Source organism: Salmo trutta, chromosome 16 (assembly GCF_901001165.1).
Source record: "Salmo trutta chromosome 16, fSalTru1.1, whole genome shotgun sequence".
Taxonomy (NCBI): Eukaryota; Metazoa; Chordata; class Actinopteri; order Salmoniformes; family Salmonidae; genus Salmo; species Salmo trutta.
Genome location: NC_042972.1, coordinates 11,959,292 through 11,978,881, shown reverse-complemented (window position 1 = coordinate 11,978,881; position 19,590 = coordinate 11,959,292). Strand labels below are relative to the sequence as shown.

General features: G+C 44.3%; 1 protein-coding gene across 2 annotated transcripts in view; it reads right to left on the bottom strand.

The window, feature by feature from the left end:
* Positions 1–19,590, bottom strand: part of cdh22 (cadherin 22) — a 260,866-nt gene that overhangs the window by 147,138 nt on the left and 94,138 nt on the right. For both annotated transcript variants that reach the window (XM_029693024.1, XM_029693025.1), the window contains exon 3: positions 11,145–12,465. In XM_029693024.1, coding sequence (XP_029548884.1) covers positions 11,145–11,366 — 222 coding nt within the window. In that variant the 5' untranslated portion in view covers positions 11,367–12,465. The remainder of the gene's footprint in view (positions 1–11,144; positions 12,466–19,590) is intronic.

Here is a 19,590-nt window from a genome sequence, read left to right as displayed (position 1 = left end):
GGGGGGCACAAGGGGAGTGTTGCGGGGCAAGTATGGAGCCCCAGGCCAGCTCCCCGCACTAGCATGGAGGTGCGTGGTCACAATCGGGTACGCCCAGTACCAGCACCACGCACCAGGCTTCAAGTGCGTGAACCCAGCCTCGTCAGTCAACAGTCGTCAGTGCGGCCCGCCAGTCAACAGTCGACAGAGCTGCCCGCCAGTCAACAGTCGACAGAGCTGCCCGCCAGTCAACAGTCGTCAGAGCTGCCCGCCAGTCAACAGTCGTCAGAGCTGCCCGCCAGTCAACAGTCGTCAGAGCTGCCCGCCAGTCAACCATCACCAGAGCTGCCCGCCAGTCAACAGTCGTCAGAGCTGCCCGCCAGTCAACAGTCGTCAGAGCTGCCCGCCAGTCAACAGTCGTCAGAGCTGCCCGCCAGTCAACAGTCGTCAGAGCTGCCCGTCAGTCAACAGTCGCCAGAGAGGTCAGACTGCGCTGAACTGCCGGAGTGGCCAGACTGCGCTGAACTGCCGGAGTGGCCAGACTGCGCTGAACTGCCGGAGTGGCCAGACTGCGCTGAACTGCCGGAGTGGCCAGACTGCGCTGAACTGCCGGAGTGGCCAGACTGCGCTGAACTGCCGGAGTGGCCAGACTGCCCTGAACTGCCGGAGTGGCCAGACTGCGCTGAACTGCCGGAGTGGTCAGACTGCGCTGAACTGCCGGAGTGGTCAGACTGCGCTGAACTGCCGGAGTGGCCAGACTGCGCTGAACTGCCGGAGTGGCCAGACTGCGCTGAACTGCCGGAGTGGCCAGACTGCGCTGAACTGCCGGAGTGGCCAGACTGCGCTGAACTGCCGGAGTGGCCAGACTGCGCTGAACTGCCGGAGTGGCCAGACTGCGCTGAACTGCCGGAGTGGCCAGACTGCGCTGACCTGCCGGAGTGGCCAGACTGCCCTGACCTGCCGGAGTGGTCAGACTGCCCTGACCTGCCGGAGTGGCCAGACTGCCCTGACCTGCCGGAGTGGCCAGACTGCCCTGACCTGCCGGAGTGGCCAGACTGCCCTGACCGCCCCGAGCTGACAGACTGCCCAGACCGCCCCGAGCTGCCAGACTGCCCTGACAGTCCCGAGCTGCCAGACTGTCCCGAGCTGCCAGACTGCCCCGACTGTCCCGAGCTGCCAGACTGCCCCGACTGTCCCGAGCTGCCAGACTGCCCCGACTGTCCCGAGCTGCCAGACTGCCCCGACTGTCCCGAGCCGCCAGACTGGCCGGACTGCCCCGACTGTCCCGAGCTGCCAGACTGCCCCGACTGTCCCGAGCTGCCAGACTGCCCCGACTGTCCCGAGCCGCCAGACTGGCCGGACTGCCCCGACTGCCTGGAACGGCCAGCACCTGAGCCACCTCCAGGATAGGTGGGTTGGGGAGGGAGGGTGTAGCACAGTGCCGTCGGTGACGGCAGCCACCCTCCCTTCCCTCCCTTTTTGTTTAGGGGGTATTGTTTGTTGGTTTTGTTGGGGTATTGGGGATTTTCTTGTGTTTTTCTTTTTTAGGTGCATCCCGGAGTCTGCACCTTGAGAGGGGGGTACTGTCACGTCCTGACCAGCAGAGGGCATATTGCTTAGTCTAGGTCAGGATGTGGCAGGTGGTTTGTGTTTGTTTAATGTTGGATGATTGGGACTTCCAATTGAAGGCAGGTGTGTATAGTTGCCTTTGATTGGAAGTCCTATATAGGTGTGTGTGTTTGTCTTTGGGGTTGTGGGGAATTGTTGTGAGCACTGCTGTGTTTGGTATAGCCTGCCACACCGTCACATTGTGAGTACCGTTCATTGTTTTGTTTATTGGTTTTCAGTGGATGCTCTACTCCTTTTGTTTTCAACATTAAAAACATGAGTATCCACACTTCCGATGCGCCTTGGTCCTCTTTCACCGACGACAATCGTGACAATCTGGAAGGTATTCTAATTAACAGTATCTGGAAGTTATTCTAATCAACAGTTTCTGGAAGTTATTCTAAACAACAGTATCTGGAAGTTATTCTAATCAACACAATCTGGAAAAAAATCTAATCAACACTATCTGGAAGAAATTCTAATCAACACTGTCTGTGTGTTATTCTTATCAACCGTATCTGGAAGTTATTCTAATCAACAGTATCTGGAAGTTATTCCAATGAACAGTAGCTGGAAGTTATTCTAATCAACAGTATCTGGAAGTTATTCTAATCAACAGTATCTGGAAGATATTCTAATCAACACCATCTGGAAGAAATTCTAAATCAACAGTATCTGGAAGTTATTCTAACCAACAGTATCTGGAAGTTATTCTAATCAACAGTTTCTGGAAGTTACTCTAAACAACAGTATCTGGAAGTTATTCTAATCAACACAATCTGGAAAAAAATTCTAATCAACACTATCTGGAAGTTATTCTAAACAACACTATCTGGAAGAAATTCTAATCAACACTCTCTGGAAGTTATTCTAATCAACACTGTCTGGATGTTATTCTATTCAACCGTATCTGGAAGTTATTCTAATCAACCATATCTTGAAGTTATTCTAATCAACAGTGTCTGGAAGAAAATCTAAACAACACCAACTGGAAGTTATTCTAATCAACCGTATCTGGAAGTTATTCCAATCAACCGTATCTGGAAGTTATTCTAATCAACTGAATCTGGAAGTTATTCTAATCAACCGTATCTGGAAGTTATTCTAATCAACAGTATCTGGAAGTAATTCTAATCAACAGTATCTGGAAGTTATTCTAGTCAACTGTATCAGTATCTGGAAGTTATTCTAATCAACAATATCTAGAAGAAATTCTAAACAACACCATCCGGAAGTTATTCTAATCAACCGTATCTGGAAGTTATTCCAATGAACAGTAGCTGGAAGTTATTCTAATCAACAGTGTCTGGAAGTTATTCTAATCAACAGTATCTGGAAGATATTCTAATCAACACCATCTGGAAGAAATTCTAATCAACAGTATCTGGAAGTTATTCTAATCAACAGCATCTGGAAGATATTCTAATCAACACCATCTGGAAGAAATTCTAATCAACAGTATCTGGAAGTTATTCTAATCAACACCATCTGGAAGAAATTCTAATCAACAGTATCTGGAAGTTATTCTAATCAACAGTATCTGGAAGTTATTCTAGTCAACTGTATCAGTATATGGAAGTTATTCTAATCAACACTATCTGGAAGAAATTCCAATCAACAGTATCTGGAAGGTATTCTAATTAACAGTATCTGGAAGGTATTCTAATCAACAGTATCTGGAAGGTATTCTAATCAACCGTATCTGGAAGGTATTCTAATTAACAGTATCTGGAAGTTATTCTAACCAACAGTATCTGGAAGTTATTCTAATCAACAGTTTCTGGAAGTTATTCTAAACAACAGTATCTGGAAGTTATTCTAATCAACACAATCTGGAAAAAAATCTAATCAACACTATCTGGAAGAAATTCTAATCAACACTGTCTGGATGTTATTCCTATCAACCGTATCTGGAAGTTATTCTAATCAACAGTATCTGGAAGTTATTCCAATCAACAGTTTCTGGAAGTTATTCTAATCAACAGTATCTGGAAGATATTCTAATCAACAGTATCTGGAAGAAATTCTAAATCAACAGTATCTCGAAGTTTTTCTAATCAACAGTATCTCGAAGTTATTCTAATCAACAGTATCTCAAAGTTATTCTAATCAACAGTATCTGGAAGTTATTCTAATCAACAGTATCTGGAAGTTATTCTAATCAACAGTATCTGGAAGTTATTCTAATCAACAGTATCTCGAAGTGAATCTAATCAACAGTATCTCGAAGTGAATCTAATCAATAGTATCTCGAAGTGAATCTAATCAACAGTATCTGGAAGTTATTCTAATCAACCGTGTCTGGAAGTTAATCTAATCAACCGTATCTGGTAGTTATTCTAATCAACAGTGTCTGGAAGTTATTCTAATCAACAGTATCTGGAAGTTATTCTAATCAACCGTGTTTGGAAGTTATTCTAATCAACCGTGTCTGGAAGTTATTCTAACGAACAGTGTCTGGAAGTTATTCTAATCAACACTATCTGGAAGTTATTCTAATCAACACTATCTGGAAGTTATTCTAAATCAACTGTATCTGATGCCTATATCACTTCCATTCCATTCAATCTAACTGATATAAGCAGACTGCTTCAACGTTCCAGCAATAAGGTGAAATCCAAGATGTATAGCATGACATGAAGCGAAAAGAGGAGCCATGAAATAATGCAAAAATGAACCAGGCAAAAATCACCCTGTTCCTTCACATCTTCCCAAGACCGTATTCCCTGATATTAGAACAGATCTTCTAAGATTGTAATCCTTTCCATCCAGTCCACATTGTTTTAAATGTGCTTGGAACTTCATGCCAAAATAAATTATTGAAATAGATGTATGTGATCAAACACTTCCTACACACATCCTGATTAAACATGTCGTCAAAGACGATTGTACTATCACAGCCAATCAAAGAGGCATTACAGTCCATGAACAATAACAACAATGAACAGTATACATGTAGTCAGTCTGACTAAAGCTAAATGACATTCACAGTTGTCCCATATTTTAACCCTTTTTTCGTTGTTGTTATTGTTTTAGCACATTGATTGTGCTGTAAATCTAAAAATATTAAATGAAACGTAAAGCCACAGTCTGTCAGATTTTCAGTAATTTCATGTCATGAAAGACAGTACTTGAGTTGTAGTAATAACTTATAAATAAATTAGTACTTTACTGTAAGAAGGCTATCATACACAAAAAAAATGACATATGATTCCTGTGTGTGTGGATGTGTTGTCATAGGAGACCTTGCAAGCAAATTATGTATGGTTAAAATCATCATGTAAATCATGTTTAAGCTAGAGATATCTGGGTTTTCTCAATCCACCGCATCTGCCTATGTAACACATCCACATCTGCCTACTGTATGTAACACATCCGCATCTGCCTACTGTATTTAACACATCCACATCTGCAGTGAAAGGCAACAGAGCTAGAGCGCTGTTTGTCAGACCATGAGACGGCCTTCTCAAAAAATCGTCTGTAGTGTCCGGGTGCTTTGGCATAAACTATTATGGAAAGATGAGACTCCCACGAACACGTCCATGTCAGTAGTTTTGTTTTAGGACGCCAACAGGCCTCACAAGACTTGTCTGAAGGTCACCTGGAACCAGTCCAAAAAAGTTATGGAAGTATAAATGGAGAATGTTTAGTGGCAAAAATAAGGGGTTAATGTACAAAAAATATATGTTTCCTGATCTTTCTTATATCAGATATAGGATAAATTCATAAAAAATCCTACAATGTGATTTTCAGGATTTTTTTTCTCATTTTGTCTGTCATAGTTGAAGTGTACCTATGATGAAAATTACAGGCCTCTCTCATCTTTTTAAGTGGGAGAACTTGCACAATTGGTGGCTGACTAAATACTTTTTTGCCCCACTGTACCTGTTCTGAAAAGCCCCAGAGTCTGCAACACCATCAAGCAAGTGGCACCATGAAGACCAAGGAGCACTCCAAATAGGTCAGGGACAAAGTTCTGGAGAAGTACAGATCAGGGTTGGGTTATAACAAAATATCCAAAACTTTGAACACCCCAAAGAGCACCATTAAATCCATTATATTTTTTGGGGAAAGAATATGGCACCACAACAAACCTGCCAAGAGAGGGCCGCCCACCAAAACTCAAGGACCAGGCAAGGAGGCCATTAATCAGAGAGGCAACAAAGAGACCAAAGATAACCCGGAAAGAGCTGCAAAGCTCCACGGTGGAGATTGGAGTATCTGTCCATAGGACCACTTTAAGCCGTACACTCCACAGAGCTGGGCTTTATGGAAGAGTGGCCAGAAAAAAGCCACTGCTTGAAGAAGAAAATAAGCAAACACGTTTGGTGTTCGCCAAAAGGCATGTGGGAGACTCCCCAAACATATGGAAGAAGGTACTCTGGTCAGATGAGACTAAAATGTAGCTTTTTAGCCATCAAGGAAAACGCTATGTCTGGCGCAAACCCAACACCTCTCATCTCTCCGAGAACACCATTCCCACAGTGAAGCATGGTGGTGGCAGCATCATGCTGTGGGGATGTTTTTCATCAGCAGGGACTGGGAAACTGGTCAGAATTGAAGGAATGATGGATGGCGCTAAATACAGGGAAATTCTTGAGGGAAACCTGTTTCAGTCTTCCAGAGATTTGAGACTGGGACGGAGGTTCACCTTCCAGCAGGACAATGACCCTAAGCATAGTGCTAAAGCAACACTCGAGTGGTTTAAGGGGAAACTTTTAAATGTCTTATATTTTTATACTTCAAGAGGTCTTAAAATAAAAAAAATTAAATTAAAAAGGAAAATGATCCTTGGTATGACCTTCTTAAAACATTTCCATATAGCTCAGCTTAGACAGGATTTTGACTCTAATGCTTAAACATTGAAGTCATTCCTTGATCACTACAGATATATCACTACTGATATATCATGGAAATCACAAGTCCATGTGAAAATGTCATGGGATGCATTTGCTCGATTGCTTACGTTTTTTGTTGGTGGCCCACTGTTTGGTGGTATGCACATCTCACAGAGTGTGGCTTTAACTGAATCTAAGACATCTTGTATCTGCAATGAAACAAACGAATACAGCTTGAGACAAAGGTTGTGTCACCAAACAGTATGCTCTAACACTATGATCTATACATTTAAAATGTAGAATGTCATTATTATTTTTTTGCACAAGTGTTTAATGATTAGTGTCTTGTAAGCTCTTATGGGCTGGGCACCAAATGCTGTATGACACTGAAATAAAATGAATGAATGAATCATTCAGTCAATCAATCAACCAAGCATATACAGTAGAGTAAATGCAATACTCTCTTGGTTTATAATGTCTTTAAATCTGCTAGTTTATAATGGTTAGAACCCTGCTTTACTATATCTAATTAACAAACTGACAAGTAGTTACTACAATAAAGGTGAAAAAGTATTAATTTCATTTCCCCCTTATACAATAGGTTCCATATTCTAAGAATCTAGACCTTTGGTTCAGATACATCACTGTCAGATTGTATCTGAATGCCTCTAACTGACAATGGGTTCTACGAGTTCACATGTATCATTAGAAGTTGTGAGTAGCTGTAACCACAGAACAAGAATGTCATTCTGTCCATGGCTGTAACCTTCTAGTTCCTGAATGTGGTTCAGCGTCAACATTGAACTTCTTAAAAGGCTCTTGAGATGGAATAACTACTTTCATATCTCTGCTATAGATGAATCTGAATGTAAACCTTGGAACACCTTTCTGTTTCAACCTGTAATAGATTTGTCCCGACACCAGTATTGCGACACTCAGAAGTATCGTGGCAAGGAAACAAACAGCTTGGGGACTTAATTTCTTTAGAAAATAAATGTTGTAATATTGCAAACACACAGCCTTCTGTTGTCATCCAGAGTCCCATTTGTTTTTTTAACAAGCTATATAACTCTATGTTTAGCATACTGCAGGTTTTTAAAGACCATCTGCTTTGTGTTTCCTTCTTTGTTGCGATGGAAAATATATATCGTGATAACCCTATTAGGTAATCTTTCAATATGAACTTTCACCCCAGTGAATAGCTTAGTTTCACTTACTGTAATTTCACTAGACTAAATGGATTCTGGATTCACATGGAGTACGATAAAAAAGTGGTTCCATGCATATTACTGTACAGGAGTTTTGACTGAACCACCATCAAGTCTTAAAACGGGAAAGGGGCAAGTACAGTGCCTTCAGAAAGTATTCACACCCCTTTACGTTTTTCACATTTTGTTGTGTTACAAAGTGGAATTAAAATTGATTTAATTGTCATTTTTTGGTCAACAATCTACACAAAATACTCTGTCAAAGTATGGAAAATAAAACACTAATATATATTAATTAGATAAGTATTCAACCCCTTGACTCAATACCTGAATCACCTTTGGCAGTGATTACAGCTGTGAGTCTTTCTGGGTAAGTCTAAAGAGCTTTACACACCTGGATTGTACAATATTTGCCCATTATTCGTTCAAAAAAAATATTCAAGCTCTATCAAGTTGGTTGCTATACATTCATTGTCATGTCATGCCATAGAATGTCAAGACTACTTAAGTAAAATCTGTAACTAGGCCACTCAGGAACATTCAATGTCATCTTGGTAAGCAACTCCAGCGTACATTCATTGGTGTTTTAGGTAATTGACCTGCTGAAAGGTGAATTTGTCTCCCAGTGTCTGTTGCAAAGCAGACTGAACAAAGTTTTCCTCCATGATTTTGCCCTAGCTTAGTTATCTCTATTCTGTTCATTTTTATCAACAACAAAACACTCCCTAGTCCTTGCAGATGAAAAGCATAACCATAACGTGATGAAGCTACCACCATGCTTGAAAATATGAAGAGTGGTACTCAGTGATGTGTTGTATTGGATTTGCCCCAAACATAATGCTTTGTATTCTAGACATTTTTTTCAATTTTACTTTAGTGCCTTATTGCAAACAGGATGCATGTTTTGAGATATTTTTTATTCTGTACAGGCTTTCTTCTTTTCACTCTGTCATTTATGTAAGTATTGTGGAGTAACTACAATGTTGTTGATCCATCCTCAGTTATGTCCTATCACAGCATTTAAACTCTGTAATTGTTTTAAAATCAACTTTGGCCTCATGGTGAAATCCATGAGTGGTTTGAAATGGTCACATGTTTCGTAAACAACAGGTGTAGACTAACAGTAAGATTGCTTATTTATGGGCCCTTCCCAACAATGCAGAGAGACACAAAAAAAGACATAAAAATAACAAGACGAGGAAACAGCCTGTATCTTTGTAGTGACTGGGTGCATTGATACAACATCCAACGTGTAATTAATAACTTCACCATGCTGAAAGGGATATTCAATGTCTGTTTTCTTCACCCATCTATCAATAGGTGCCCTTCTTTAAAAAACATTGGAAAGCCTACCTGGTCTTTGTGGTTGAACCTGTGCTTTAAATACACTGCTCGACTGAGGGACCTTACAGATAATTGTATGTGTGTGTGGGGTAAAGCAATTAGGTAGTAATTAAAAAATCATGTTAAACACTATTATTGCACACAGAGTGAGTCCATGCAACTTATTATGTGACTTATTAAGCACAGTTTTACTCCTGAACTTATTTAGTGTTGCCATAACAAAGGGGTTGAATACAGCTATTCATTTTTAATTCATTTCTAAACATAAAAAAACGACAGAATTCCACAATATGGGTTACTGTGTGTAGAACAGGGACACGACATCTAAATGTAATCCATTTTAAATTCAGGCCGTAACAACAACATGTGTAAAAAGTCAAGGGGTGTGAATACTTTCTGAAGGCACTGTAAGCACTGTGAATGGGATAAATAAAGCTTTCAGCATTTGAATCATGAACTTAAAAGAAATAAATGTTAAGGGTCAGAAGAGATGTGCAGCAACACAAAATATACAGTACACGATGTATGAATTTCAAAAGGAGGCCTTGGAGTGAATTGAGGGAGAGAGAAAAACCTCTGAGGAACATAGTCTTATTCTCTTTCCCTCAACAATAGATCTATGGAAAGTGATGCTTTGGATTGGATTTTTTCAATCTGCTGGAGAATTTTTTTTTCAGTGTAAGTGCATCTCCCTGCATTTCAATGGAGTCACGAGTGCATCTTGTATCTCAATATTAGATGTGGTATACAGTAGTAAGCTACCTCCAGAAAACCAGTGTGGAAATAGGAAGCAGGGGGGTTCTCAAATCATAGAAGACCAAGGAATTTCATTACCCAAATGTATTGAACGAAGCTGCCAGGTTATTGCGATGTGAGTGACCATTTAGGGAAAAACATATTTCATTAGCAAATGAATTGCCGGAGTAGGACAGCCTTGGCATCTTTGCTGAGTTGGATGAAGAAGAATTCAGAAGAAAATGTGTTGTAAATGGCCAGTGCTGATAAAAGGCACGCTGGCCATATTTAATACTAGATTGCTCTAATTAAAGTATTTGATATCCTTAGCGATGGTTGAGTCCGGCAACACCACCACCCAGTGACTATTAATAGTCCTGGCTTGTGCTTCATGGAGAGCAATCATTCTGGGTAATTTTATAAATAAAATAATTTCTCTTTCTTTCCCCTCTGCAATGCCTCGACCACATTTATATATCAGCGCCTTGCTTGCCCCACCACACTCTCCCACAATGAATCACTTCAAAATGCATGAATCCTTTGTCACTCTCCCTCTCCCCCTATTTTTTCCCTTTCTCTCTCTCCCCCTCTTTTCCCCCTTGCTCTATCCCCCTCATCCTCCCTTTTCTCCCCCCTTCTCTCCCCCTCTTTCCCCCCTTCTCTCCCCCACTTCTGTCCCCCTCTTTCTTTCTCCCCCTTCAGACCCCCTCTTTTCCCCCCTTCTCTCCCCCTCTTTTCCACCCTTCTCTCCCCATCTTTTCCCCCCTTCTCTCCCCCTCTTTTCCTCCATTCTCTCCCCCTCTTTTCCCCCCTTCTCTCCCCCTCTTTACCCCCCTTCTCTCCTCCTCTTTTTCCCCCATTTCTCTCTCTCCTTCTAGCTCGTTCTTTTGAGCTCATCTTTGCTCGGTCTGTCTGTCTGTCTGTCTGTCTGTCTGTCCGTCTGTCTGTCCATCTGTTTCTCCATCTTCACTCCGCCGCCACCCCCCTCTCTCTCTCACCCTCTCTCCTCCTCTCATTCTCTCTCTAAGTCTGACTAAGTCTGAAGAGATAGACTGGCTGAAGAGATAGACTGCTGTCCCCTAAGAGAAATAATAGAGGCAGACAGAGGGATTCTAACACCGCCTTTATAAGGAAAACCATTCAGATTGGAGTTCAAAATATGAATATCAATTGCAAATGACTGAATTCAGACAGACATGGGTATGCAGTAAAATGTATACAAGAACCATCCCTATTTCTTCTGCAGTTGGCATCAAAATTCCATCTGATTTGATTGCATAGCACATCTTATCCTTTCCAATCCTAACTTGTCATACAAATCAAATCACAATCAACTCACACGTAAGACATGAATCATGTCTAGAGCAAAAAACTTAAACTGTAATGTTAAGTGTTCTTCCCCTGAACACACAAAAAACTCTCAAAGTCTTACCTTTCCAACGTAGAGAGGTTCTGTGCCTGTGTACTCCTCCACCACAAAGAACTGGTTCCACACCCATCCCCTCTTCACTCGTTCATGGGACATGAGCTGCTGCTCCTTAGTTTCTCCCTTGGCCATGCCACTAGTCCTCTCCGACCATCCACAACTACAGCAATGCAAAAGCCAAAGGGCCGTCAACAGGCTACATGCTCCCAGTCTCCAAGAGGGAGCCATTTTGGAAAATCCTGCTTGGCTCTACATGTGACGGGGATTTCCAAAGAGGTGAAGAGTCCTCAAACCGGCAATGTTGAAGAAATGAAACCCAGAGGCCAACCAAAATCTCTGTTCTAGGACACTTGAATTAATCCACAAGATTCTTAAGTATTCTATTGTCTTAAATAGTTCTATTGTCTTAAATAGTTCCACCTCAGGATGCAGGGCATGCCATGGCACATCATGACTCATTGAATTTAGACAGGCTACAGAAGGTTTTTTCTCTGCGCAGAAGAAACTTGGCAAATCATGTTGAACCGGCCTTATCTTTCCCATGTAATCTTCTCCATCGGGTTTTTCCCTGACTTATCTCACCTGTCCGTCTACACTGGTATCAAATCCATTCGGGTAACAGAGATGTGTTTTGTTACGGTACAAGGGAAAACTGCATTCAAGATTTCCAAGACAAACTTTCCCATATGTTCTAAGGCAGCTTCAATCTTTCAATCTTTACCACAAGTATTGTGGTGAAGGGAGTGGGCCTGACATTTATTTAAAAAAAACTCCCTGAGAATTAAAATTGACACTTTCAATCCATACGTGGTAATTTACTTGATTCCAATACATTAATTTGAGAAATCATTTAATGGATAGGGTCCTTTGAGAAGATCATGATACCGATAACCATTGAAATGGCATTTGTATAATTGTCAAGGACAATGTGGGTTTTACCTGGTATGACAAGGTTCAAATCTTACAGAAACCCATAGTGAGATACCCAAAGCTATCTCCAAACTATTGGAACTGATTCTCACTAAAATGCTTAGTTATCTTTCACAATATCTTTGTTCTGTTTTTTATAACTCATTAGCAATGGATTTCAAAGAAAAGTGGATCATTCTGATACTCGGGTCCTCAGATCAAAAGGTTCTCTCCAGGTCAAGGATCCTAGGGTTGTGTGTATGGTCCAGCTGCCATCTCTTGTCACTTCATTCCAGTATTAGAGAACAGTATCCTTCAGGAGACCCCATTGGCTCAGATCTTATTTTGTTCCATAATTCTTCTGGATGGTTCAGGCACTGAGAGGACCCCCATAAAGTGCTGAGAGTAGTGGCAAAACCTGCAAAAGACCAGAAAGCATAGGTTACCATCACATTTTCCTGTAGAACAGAGATGGCATCCATCACTGGTTGGGCTTTAACACTGCAGGGTGTTTCATTACACAGTATATGAAATTGTATACATTTTCCAAACACGCACTGCAAACAAAACGTGTTCAAGCCTGAACTCATTTATCTTTTTATTAGCTCTTCACAACTCGAGCCACAATAATGAAAATGTGTTTGTTTTTCTTCGGATTATCTGGAGCGAACTGTTTTCAGCTGGTCTGTTGTTGTGTTCGACAAGAAACCCGAACAATGTGCTCTAAGAGCGATGGCGCAGTACTGTACGAGGGCAGAGAGCACCAGGTGTGTGGAGGGGAGGATGCTGCAGAATAGAGGGAAGAGAGAAAGAGAGGGATGGTTCTTCTTCATGAGCCAGGCCACTAGCATCTGTCTGCTTTAGTCCGGCCAACCAAGCGGCCCTAACCCCGGCCAGCTGATTAATTGCATGAGGGAACACTAATTGGATAAAAGTATTAATTCAATCCATCACGGCAACAGCCCCCTAATGCCTCAAACAAACACTGCTGAGAGAGGCGGGAGTAGATAAGATGCGGTGCTTTGCGGCGAGGCGTTGCGTTGCGGGAGTAGATAAGAGATGGTGCGTTGCGGCGAGGTGATGCGTTGCGGGAGTAGATAAGAGATGGTGCGTTGCGGCGAGGTGATGCGTTGCGGGAGTAGATAAGAGGCGGTGCGTTGCTGCGAGGCGGGAGTAGATAAGTGACGGTGTGTTGCGGTGTGGCGGGAGTAGATAAGTGGCGGTGTGTTGCGGTGTGGCGGGAGTAGATAAGTGGTGGTGTGTTGCTGCGAGGCGGGAGTAGATAAGTGGCAGTGTGTTGCGGTGAGGCGGGAGTAGATAAGAGGCGGTGCGTTGCTGCGAGGCGGGAGTAGATAAGAGGCGGTGCGTTGCGGTGTGGCGGGAGTAGATAAGTGGCGGTGTGTTGCGGTGTGGCGGGAGTAGATAAGTGGCGGTGCATTGCGTCGAGGCGGGAGTAGATAAGTGGTGGTGTGTTGCAGCGAGGCGGGAGTAGATAAGTGGCAGTGCATTGCGTCGAGGCGGGAGTAGATAAGTGGTGTTGCGTTGCAGCGAGGCGAGGCGAGGCGGGAGTAGATAAGTGGCGGTGTGTTGCGGTGTGGCGGGAGTAGATAAGTGGCGGTGCGTTGTGGCGAGGTGGGAGTAGATAAGTGGCAGTGTGTTGCGGTGTGGCGGGAGTAGATAAGTGGCAGTGCGTTGCGGTGTGGCGGGAGTAGATAAGTGGTGTTGCGTTGCAGCGAGGCGAGGCGGGAGTAGATAAGTGGCGGTGCATTGCGTCGAGGCGGGAGTAGATAAGTGGTGTTGCGTTGCAGCGAGGCGAGGCGGGAGTAGATAAGTGGCGGTGTGTTGCTGTGAGGCGGGAGTAGATAAGTGGCGGTGTGTTGCGGTGTGGCGGGAGTAGATAAGTGGCGGTGTGTTGCGGTGTGGCGGGAGTAGATAAGTGGCAGTGCGTTGCGGTGAGGCGGGAGTAGATAAGTGGCGGTGCGTTGCTGCGAGGCGGGAGTAGATAAGTGGTGTTGCGTTGCAGTGAGGCGAGGCGGGAGTAGATAAGTGGCGGTGTGTTGCGGTGTGGCGGGAGTAGATAAGTGGCGGTGCGTTGTGGCGAGGTGGGAGTAGATAAGTGGCAGTGTGTTGCGGTGTGGCGGGAGTAGATAAGTGGCAGTGCGTTGCGGTGAGGCGGGAGTAGATAAGTGGCAGTGCGTTGCGGTGAGGCGGGAGTAGATAAGTGGCAGTGCGTTGCGGTGAGGCGGGAGTAGATTAGTGGCGGTGTGTTGCGGTGTGGCGGGAGTAGATAAGAGACAGTGCGTTGCGGCGAGCTTGCTTCGCAAAAAGAGGTTGTGATTAATGGGCTTTGTGAAACCTTTAGAATGGGCAAAAAAAACAACATTTTAGTGTGTCTGTGGTGTCACCACCTCAAGGCAAAGAGATGGCAGCACCAGTGGGAGGAAGAAGTGGAGGAAAGCTGTTTCGAGCTGCTTCAGGACAGCAGTTGTTTAACCTACTGTGCCTTTGTGCTAGCTGGGTGAAGCTCTCCAATATTTCTCCATGCCTACAAGCTATTTTTTTTTTCTGTAAAATTATTCAAATTCAGACTGAGGTCAAACGAACACTGTGCATGGTATTTGCAATTGAGCTCTGTGAATGAAGCCAAAGAATAGGAAGTAGGAAAGCATAGTTTTAAAGGCCTCTCGGTTTTGAGGCAGGGTTTTGAGACAGGGCTTTGTGGCAGGGTTTCGAGACAGGGTTTTGAGGCAGGGTTTGCATCGCATTTGTGCTGCAATGTAGGTATAAGACACTCTCCCTGAACACATATTGAACTCCTAAATGTAAATTCCAACATGGCCTTGAATAACAAAGACCAAGTTGTGTAAGGAGAACACAATCATATATACCTGTAGATATTGCATACAAAGTACAACATCTGCGAAGTGTGAACATACAGTATATTTACATAATCAGATGTGATATATACAGCCCAACCATGAATAAAATGCATGGCATCATGGCAGACTGCACAATAGCGTTGTTAGATGCTTTCCATTTGATTGTGTCATGTATTTGGTTGTGAAAAGCTGTGATCTGATAGCTTTGTTTTCAGTCTTGTATAATACTGAGTACTAGCAGCACTACCATTTGTCCCTCAGTCTTGCATCTATGAATTATTGTGATGTTAAAAGGTTATGACGTGTGACATTTAGAGGAAGAAGTGCCAAAGATGACTCAAGTCACAATTCAACATGACTTTTTGATCCAATGGAAAAACCTTGACATCTAGGAGGGAAAAAACTCTATTAGAAATAAATAGAATAAGAGAAAAATAAATGCAATGAAAGGAAAATATTAAATCCAATTTAATATGGTAAAATGAATCATTTACGTCGTCCATATTGAACAGAAGTCGGCCAAAATATCCTTGCAAGTATTTTTCCTCGACTTTAATTGATCCAAAATATTATTTTTCATGTCTCCAATTAGACTCGTATGTTTTAGCTAAAGAGCTGACTTCAAAGTTAAAGTCGTTGTTTATTCCTTTCCGCCTCAAAGGCAAACGGCTTGGGGAGAAAAACCCAGATTAAATCCTTTTTTGCCTATCTACGCTTACCCTGCCCCCTTAACTCTAGATATTTTAACTGTGTGCTTGGCAGTGCGTATATGATTAATTAGAAACCATTTGTATCAAAAACTTTTCTGGGTGAACGTACAGCTCTGAAGTTGCACTCTAACCGAAACATTTGCTTGACACCAAACCAAACCGCTTGGCATTTCAAAACAGCAACCAGACTGCCAAATCCTTGTTTTTCTAGCTCACTCTGGGAATTTCATTAAGTGCGTATGCATTTACTCTTAATGAGGTCCAAAAAAAGTATAAAACCCTAATGAGTTGGAGAGAGAGAGAGAAAGCGCACAATAGAGAGAAGTCTCGTTCTCTATCGCAACTTGGCCACACAAGAGAGGTCGTGGAAGCTCGTTGCTAGTAGCCGGGCTAATTAGCGCTGTGTCAATTAAAGACCTTCCAAGCAGGGGCAAGCCAGCTAGCCGATACAGTACAGTCGCAAGGCATCTCTTTCACCCCAAAAGCTATTAGCAAGCTCTGCAGTCATTCGTGAAATTTTAGGGCAGTGGATTGATTCTTAAACATGGCTGCTGTTTCACATCAGTGGCTGTGCCCAGAGCAGGCCCCCTGACAGCTGGCAAGCGGCAGACGACGGACTGGGAGACTGATCACTGCAAAGTGATGGGCGTGGGGCCAGTGACCGGGCGACAGGCCCTCTCAGTCACTCCCCCCCACCCCTCCATTACGCCCATCAGCTCTCGCTTTCTCTCAGTCCCTCTCATCCTTCTCTTTTCTCACTTTGTCAACTTTCTCGCAATCCTCCTTTTCTTCTACTGTCCCCATCTCATCCTCTTCACCTACCGTCTCCACCTCCCCATGCCCTCCTCTTCTCCTACTACTGTCTTCACCTCCCCATCCCGTCCTCTTCTCCTACTACCTCCAATTCTCCTACTGTCTCCACCTCCCATCTCCTCCTCTTCACCTCCCCATCTCATCCTCCTCTTCTCCTACCAACTCCACCTCCCCATCTCTTCCTCTTCTTCTCCAACTGTCTCCACCTCCCCATCTCATTCTCTTCTACTGTCTCCACCTCCCCATCTCATCCTCCTCTTCTCCAACTGTCTCCACCTCCCCATCTCATTATCTTCTACTGTCTCCACCTCCCCATCTCATCCTCCTCTTCTCCAACTGTCTCCACCTCCCCATCTCATTCTCATCTACTCCAACTGTCTCCACCTCTCCATCTCATCCTCCTCTTCTCCAACTGTCTCCACCTCCCCATCTCATCCTCCTCTTCTCCAACTGTCTCCACCTCCCCATCTCATCCTCATCTTCTTCAACTGTCTCAACCTCCCCATCTCATCCTCATCTTCTTCAACTGTCTCCACCTCAACATCTCATTCTCTTCTACTGTCTCCACCTCCCCATCTCATCCTCCTCTACTCCAACTGTCTCCACCTCCACATCTCATCCTCATCTACTCCAACTGTCTCCACCTCTCCATCTCATCCTCCTCTTCTCCAACTGTCTCCACCTCCCCATCTCATCCTCATCTTATCCAACTGTCTCCACCTCCCCATCTCATTATCTTCTACTGTCTCCACCTCCCCATCTCATCCTCCTCTTCTCCAACTCTCTCCACCTCCCCATCTCATTCTCTTCTACTGTCTCCACCTCCCCATCTCATTCTCATCTACTCCAACTGTCTCCACCTCCACATCTCATCCTCATCTACTCCAACTGTCTCCACCTCTCCATCTCATCCTCCTCTTCTCCAACTGTCTCCACCTCCCCATCTCATCCTCATCTACTCCAACTGTCTCCACCTCCACATCTCATCCTTATCTACTCCAACTGTCTCCACCTCCCCATCTCATCCTCCTCTTCTCCAACTGTCTCCACCTCCCCATCTCATCCTCATCTACTCCAACTGTCTCCACCTCCACATCTCATCCTCATCTACTCCAACTGTCTCCACCTCCCCCTCAGTCTCCTCCTCTCTACCTCTCCCTCTGTTTCTCTTCTAATATCATTCCATACTCTTCCTCTCTCCGTCTCTCCAGCTGAAGCCTACTATGGTGGTTTAATACACACTTTAATAGTAAAAACTCATCCTTACTTCTTATCCTGCTAACTTTTAACAGTCTATCCCTTTCTGTCTCTCACTTTCTTAGTCTCTCCCACTTAGCTAATCCCTTTCTCTCCCTACGTCTCCCTTTCACTCCCTACGTCTCCCTTTCTCTCCCTACGTCTCCCTTTCACTCCCTGCGTCTCCCTTTCACTCCCTGCGTCTCCCTTTCACTCCCTACGGCTCCCTTTCTCTCCCTACGTCTCCCTTTCACTCCCTGCGTCTCCCTTTCACTCCCTACGTCTCCCTTTCACTCCCTATGTCTCTCTTTCACTCCCTACGTCTCTCTTTCACTCCCTACGTCATCCAACCTCTACCTACGTCTCCCTTTCTCTCCCTACATCTCCCTTTCACTCCCTACGTCATCCAACCTCTACCTACGTCTCCCTTTCTCTCCCTACCTCTCCCTATGTCTCCCTTTCACTCCCTACGTTTCCCTTTCTCTCCCTATGGCTCCCTTTCATACCCTATGTCTCTCTTTCACTCCCTACGTCTCTCTTTCACTCCCTACGTCATCCAACCTCTACCTACGTCTCCCTTTCTCTCCCTACATCTCCCTACATCTCCCTACCTCTCCCTATGTCTCCCTTTCACTCCCTACGTTTCCCTTTCTCTCCCTACGGCTCCCTTTCATACCCTACGGCTCCCTTTCACTCCATACGTCTCCCTTTCACTCCATACATTTCCCTTTCTCTCCATTCCTCTCCGTACCTCGACCTACGGCTCCCTTTAACTCTCTACGTCTCCCTTTCTCTCCCTACATCTCCCTTTCTCTCCCTACGGCTCCCTTTCTCTCCCTTTCACTCCATACGTCTCCCTTTCTCTCCCTACGGCTCCCTTTCTCTCCCTACGGCTCCCTTTCTCTCCCTACGGCTCCCTTTCTCTCCCTACGTCTCCCTTTCTCTCCCTACGGCTCCCTTTCTCTCCCTACGGCTCCCTTTCTCTCCCTACGGCTCCCTTTCTCTCCCTACGTCTCCCTTTCTCTCCCTACGGCTCCCTTTCTCTCCCTACGGCTCCCTTTCTCTCCCTACGGTTCCCTTTCTCTCCCTACGGCTCCCTTTCTCTCCCCTACGGCTCCCTTTCTCTCCCAATGGCTCCCTTTCTCTCCCAACGGCTCCCTTTCTCTCCCTACGTCTCCCTTTCTCTCCCTACGTCTCCCTTTCTCTCCCTACGTCTCCCTTTCTCTCCCTACGTTTCCCTGCGTCTCCCTTTCTCTCCCTACATCTCCCTACGTCTCCCTTTCTCTCCCTATGGCTCCCTTTCTCTCCCAACCTCTCCCTACGACTCCCTTCCTCTCCCTACGGCTCCCTTTCACTCCATTCTATAATGACATTTTTCAGGTTTTTAGAGCCATCTGCCTTTCTCTTCCAGTCATGTTATTCCCTTTGTTTGTTTAATTTTCTACCCTGCATTACCCCATCTCTCAAAACTTTTCCCTCTTCATCATGCTCCTCCTGTTCATCATGCTCCTCCTCCTCCTCTCTTAATGATGCTCCTCTCTTCATCATGCTCCTCCTTCTCTCTGCAGCTCTTCATCATGCTCCTTTCTCTCATCTCACTTGGTTAATTTTCTTGTTGTGTACACTAGTGAGGTTCCCTGTACAACAAGCGAGTAAAAAACAATGACCACGCAGGTTCCTTTAAGCCAGTGGTCACCAAGATGAAAGCAGAGATTTACTGGTCAGATTTTTTATTTTTTTTTCACTTAATGTAAGCCTATGCAACATTAAACTATTAAAAACAGTACTGTAGCAATGATGGTTGTGCAGTAGGCTATAGGCCCAACATATTATTACTGCATATTGGCTTTGCTTGAATTGCCCTGCTAATGAATTGTTGATCGGACCATTTAAAATTATATTTCA